At 45.0% G+C, this 6,000-nt stretch overlaps 1 protein-coding gene across 1 annotated transcript; it reads left to right on the top strand.

Annotated features, from left to right (window-relative positions):
• The first annotated feature begins 2,742 nt into the window (after positions 1 to 2,742).
• On the top strand, positions 2,743 to 4,017 carry LOC136539367 (expansin-B6-like). The gene is made up of 4 exons (XM_066531317.1): positions 2,743 to 2,947; positions 3,080 to 3,189; positions 3,346 to 3,539; positions 3,693 to 4,017. The coding sequence occupies exons 1-4, from the start codon at positions 2,743 to 2,745 to the stop codon at positions 4,015 to 4,017; spliced, it is 834 nt and encodes a 277-aa protein (XP_066387414.1).
• The last annotated feature ends 1,983 nt before the right edge of the window (positions 4,018 to 6,000 follow it).

The following is a 6,000-nucleotide window of genomic DNA, read 5'->3' on the forward strand; positions in this document are numbered from 1 at the left end:
GGCTAGCCGGCTTGGATCTTGCCAGTGGTGGACATTTCCAACTAGGCTGGATGCATGTGCATCATTTTTTTGTTGTCTTCATTGGTTTCTCTGTTGCTTCCACGTGATGCACTTGCTATGCTGCCGTGGATGCAATTTTGGCTATTGTTGTGGCCTTAACGCTATACCGGCAAGGTCATGCCCAATTTCTTCGATGGGGTTAGGTTGGTTGAGGATAGGGTAAAAGCCTATACAGTGATGCCTACGGGCACTGCTTTCTCCGTGGAGGTGTCCACTCTGCCCTAGCTTGCTTGTTTTCTTTGATTTGAAGCCCTACCCATTCGCAGTCCTGCAATGGTGGCGCCATTGGCTTCGTGACCTTCTTGAAGGTATCATTTGTGGAAATCTAGCATTGTGTTTAGGACCACTTTGGCGGTGATGGCACCCTTTTGTGGCCTATGGGAAGGCAAAGTTGCTATGTTTATGCATCTGTAAGCTTGACAATGATGACTCAAAGCCATTTTTTTGGTTGTTGGCAATGGTCAGCAAGGATAACCTTGGTGATAGACTTCATCTTCTCTAGCTGCTTTTGGACTTGGTGGCATCTCAGTTCTTTAGTGAGGATTTGTCTTGTAGCTTAAGACATGGCTGAGATCCATCGATGTGAAGTCGGACCTATTATGTCGAAAGTGGCAAGCATGGCAACAACGACACTTGACAGCCTCTGTCGCATGTTGGTAGTTGTAAGTAGTGTTGCATCGTGTAGTTAGTGGTTCTATGGTTTTTGGGTTCAGTTTCCCTTATAAGCTGGGCCAATTTTCTTCTTATTATTAATATATATGCTGAAACAATAAGTTTCGAATATTAAAAAATGAAGAACAGTGGTCAGTGGAGATCATAGAAGTTGACACGATCCAAAAATCTTTGTTGTAGTGATAAAGTAGAACATGAATTGTAGAGTTTATTGTGGTCCAATCAAATTGTGTCTCCGAGATCAGAGAAAAAAATGCAAAAATCTTTGCTCCAGTGAGAACATTAGTTCTAGTGTTTATTGTGGTCCAATCAAAGTGTGTCTATGAGACCAGAGAAAAAAGAATTACAACTTAGGGGATTTGAATATCGTGGGGGGAACATATGGAGTCCTTTGGAAAAGGGATTGGATCTCTGGAATTCCTATGTGGAGTTCTTATGTCTGCCCAACTAAAGCTTGGGCATTAAGAAGCTTCAACTTGGTGCGGCCGGAGAAGAACAAGTCTGCAGTGGAGTTGATGATGAAGAGGATGATGTACCGTCGGCAGATTCTTCATGCATCTGGTGGAAATCCGTTAACAACTCGAGGAGTTGATGTAAAGGCTTTTGTTCTATTTGAAGAGGGATAGACTGAGTTGGGAAGTGGTCTGTGTCAGGCTTTAAGTTCATTGGGTTCAGGTCGGTTTTCACGTTAAGTCTTGTTGAGGGGCGAGGTGTTAGTTTTGGGTTCATCACTCTGAGTTCTTCTGGAGGTTTTTCTTGCGCTGTAATGAACATTTGGTCATTTGACTTTAGTTAAAAGGCCGGGTCATGAGCCCAAACTCTAAAAAAAATAAAATTTCTATATGAAAAGCCTCTACAATGCTTGATACATGCACTCATATACACGCATGTATAGTTACTCCTATGAACACATATACGGATATTCTATCCCTATGAGCAAGTTCAATAGACTAAGCTAGTAGATCATATATTGACAAAATCACAACAAGTGTCTTGTTGTTAATGGACATATTGTTTATCACTGAAAGAATATCACTATTTTTAACTAAATAAATTAAATTCAGGAGAATGCAAGCAACTATGTCATATCGAGGCCTTTGACTTTGTCACTATAAAATGGCTTATTGCAATAAATTGTGTTCTATAGTTCATTGCACTTGCCCATTATTCCTATTACAATTATGCTCTCTTGTTTTCCTCTTTTTCTACATTTTGCCACCCCCCTTTTCTATTTTATGTTTTCCCACTCCCTTGAAAAAAAAAACTTGGCCTGCGGTGGGCAAACAGCCCCCCGCAACTTTATGCTTAAGGTAGATGACCTCTCACGCAGACCGAGAAAACTCCTGAACCCTATGCCCCGCCCTCACACAGGGGTCCGTTACCCTATGAGTGGGCCGGTCCATTTACATATGATTTGGGAAATACGGGACAGACGAGGAGATTTTTTTTACGTTCGGGGGGGGGGGGGGGGGGGGGGGGGGGCTCGAACCCTGCACGCGAGGGTGCCGGCCGGACATCCTGACCATCTTGTCCGTGGAGCCGTTTTCCCACTACCCTGAGGATCAGTATGCAAGGCAACATATATCAAAAGTCAGCCCAGAGTTGTGCCTTGCATGATCTAATAAAGCTTTCATATATATGGACTTTTTCCACCACGTTGCAGCTGTAGTTCGTTGCAACAACCATGTAACATTCTTAAAGGGACAATGATTCGGCGAGAATGCATATATATAAATGTTAACAGAGTATTCATTGTAACGCGATATTTGCTTTCCTGAAATCAAAACAAGTTTAGGCCGTAACTAGCTACGTGGTGGCACATCTTTTAGTTGCACAGCGGTCAGGTGGACACGATGAATAACACGGCACCACGTCGAGTGCAAAGAGTGCAAAGAGTCCAAAGATCTGTGGTATGTTTAGAAAATGCGTCGTCACTTTTTGCCTGTCTATATATGCGATATGCCGGCCTCGCCCCGCTCCGACAAAAACCCAGCACGACCTTGAGCTGAGATGGCCGTCGCGATCTGCATCAAGGTGGCCGCACTCGTTGCGCTCGTGTCCGTGTTCGCCACGCGTGGCGCTCGCGCGCAGCCGAGCTACAACGCCTCCTCCGCCCGCAGGGAATTGTACTACTCCAGCACCACCGGCGGCAGCTGGCAACCTGCCATGGCCACCTGGTACGGCCGGCCCAACGGCGCTGGCCCTGACAACAACGGTGTGTACGTGTGCCATGCGCGTGCCAATGCTGCCGTGTTCCTTGTGTCTTCAGCCCTGGCGTTGTGTCTTGCTTTCATGCACGCATGCGTGTCGATCGTGGTGCTGATCGGTGATCGATATGGTTTTGCAGGTGGTGGGTGTGGGTACAGCGGCACCAACCTGTACCCTTTCAACTCCATGACGTCCTGCGGCGACCACAAATTGTTCAACGACGGCAAGGGCTGCGGCGCATGCTACCAGGTACTACGTGAAACCTAGCGGTCCTTGTTTGCTTGGTCGAGCGTTGTGTGAGTGCGCACATCTCCCTGCCGACCGTCGCGTTCAGCGTCCGGAGGGTGGTGAACCGCAACATGGACATGTCTTCATGCATCCTCTGTTTGGTCTGCTGCTTCACAGATAAAATGCGTGAGCATGAACAACCCTGCCTGCTCTGGCGTGCCCCAGACGGTTATCATCACCGACGTGAACTACGACACCAGTCTCGGCCCCAACCGTTTCGACCTCAGCGGCACGGCGTTCGGCGCCATGGCTAAGCCTGGACTCAACGGCAAGCTCCGCGATGCCGGCGCCCTCAGCATCCAGTACAGGAGGTCCGTAGTAACAGTTAGAGTAGAAGAATTTCTGACGCTTTGATTTGGCGGCTTTAGTAATATATTGTTGCCAACGTGAAGATTCATCTCATATATATACGCATCGATCGATCTGACCTCCTCGTCCTCGTCGTCGTCGTCATACCCACGCAGGGTGCCCTGCAACTACGAGGGCTTGAACGTGAGGTTCCACGTGATGGGAGGCTGCAACCCATTCTACTTCGCTGTGATCGTGTACTACGCGGGCAGCGATGGCGCCGTGGTGCAGGTGGACCTCAAGGAGGCCAACTCGCAGACATGGAGGCCGCTGTACGAGTCGTGGGGCGCCGTCTGGAGGATAGACCCCGGCCACCCGCTGAAGGCGCCCCTCTCGCTGCGCGTCCGCAGCGACTGTGGCAAGACTCTGGTGGCCTACGACGTCATCCCGGTCAACTGGAGGGGCAATGCCGATTACCGTACCATCGCTCAGTTCCACTGAGACCACATGCCGACAGGGACAATGAACACTTACTCTTAACGCCTTATTTGATGCATGTTTATCCACCTCAATCAACATATGTTGGAGTGCAATGGAATGGAATTTATCCACTTCAACACATGTGGATTGAGATAAATATATGCGCATCCAAACAAGGCCTAATAGGGTTCGATATTTTTATCTTCAATCGCGTGATTGAAATTTTAACTTGCAACGTCTATTTTTTACGGTCTTTTTGAGGTTTCAAAATCATTACTACTTGCGACTTTGAGAATTCTAGATACTTGTTCTTTTGTGTCTCTTGAGATGCATACGTGGAATACATACAGTATACTCATATAGGAGGCGAAGTGTCATATTCACGTGTCCCGCTGTCACAAGTGTTTACATCTACCTTCCCATTGGCAAAAAGAAAAGATACGCGTACCATGCAGATGCAGCGCGTATAACCAAATCAAGTTGATAAATTTCTATATGGTGTTAGTGTGTGTATATATATGCTCAATCTTCCTCGCATGTGCGTCGTATGAGAAGCAAATTACGTACAGGACGATCGGAGCTGCCTCGATGCCTGGCTCTCTCTTTCTAATCAACCATGCGCGGTGTACGTGTATAATCGCGTGATTACAACCTCATCATCAACGGATTCACTTCTGAATCTCAGGCGTTTCAGATTGTTTAATAAGTATGTTCTGTCATGGGACAAAGTACCTTTATAAGGGTCATTATGATTTTAGTGGTTAAATGACAACATGACCCATGGATTAATAACGTTTAATTTCCAAGAATAGAAGACTTAGAATCATGAGAACTATCTCTATATCTAAAAGGCCTCAAGTGTCCATCTGACAGGATGAACTGGCGCTCGATCGGCGATTTCTACACAGTGTCGACAATATGTGGCCACCCTAACGACGCCCACAGCGCCTCCTTCGGTCCTCCCTATCGCTCCTAACCTTGCCCGCATCGCATCGCCACCATGCACATCCTCCCCGCATTGAGGCCCTCCTCCGGCATTGAGTTGTTCGCGGCCACCGCCCTATTGCTGTCAGTTGCTCTAAGGTACCGGTTCTGGCGAGAAGGGCAGCTACAAATCCCAATTTCATTTTGTTGAGCATTCCCTCAATTCCAATTTAGTAAATGATCTAACTGTTGCGACAACCTTTCCAGCTTTGATTATGTGGTGGGGTCCATTTTGTATCCTTCACTTCTCTTTTCTCTTTTTAGTGCCTCCTTCCCTTCCGGTAACTTTCCTAACTCTATTTTCTCACACTTTTCATCTTTCTCTCTCCCGACACGCATTCATTTTTCTCACTTTTTTCCTTTTATTTTTTATTTCTTTTCTCTATTGCATTTTATTTTCTCACTTTCTTGTTTTCTCCTTTTATTTTTCTTGCATTTTTTCTTTTTCCTTTTTGTATTATATGTTGAGAAATTTGGTCGCAACAAATTACAAAAATTGTGTTGGATAAATTGTATGTACAATTTAGAACAATAACTTATTTGTATAAGTTATTTTATTTATATAATTTATTATATAAAGTTGTGTTTATAAGAGTTATGTTGAGAAATTGTTATGAATAAGTTTATCCACCGGTAGTTATGAACAAAAGTTGGACTTCAACAATTACGTAGACAAGTTATTATGATAAGTTATCTAAAAAATATTATTTAAAAAACATATTGAGTAAGTTATGCTAATAAGTTATATCTCGTAAAATATTATACGTAAAAGTTATGTATATAACTATGGCAACAGTGATCTCCTCGGGTGGCACTTCACAGTACTCTGTCCCTGGTTCCTGCATAAGAGCAATTAATAAAATTTGATTATCTTTAGCACTCTTAGCTTCTACCTCATCTAGCTGTCTCTGGAGAGTAGTAGTGGTGTCCTTTGTGATTCTAGACTTCCTTGTGTCATCCATCACAAGATACGTAAACACTTCTGCCTTGTGTAGCCTACTGTTTCTTCTAACTCCGTAA

Source organism: Miscanthus floridulus, chromosome 2, assembly GCF_019320115.1.
Source record: "Miscanthus floridulus cultivar M001 chromosome 2, ASM1932011v1, whole genome shotgun sequence".
Classification (NCBI taxonomy): Eukaryota; Viridiplantae; Streptophyta; class Magnoliopsida; order Poales; family Poaceae; genus Miscanthus; species Miscanthus floridulus.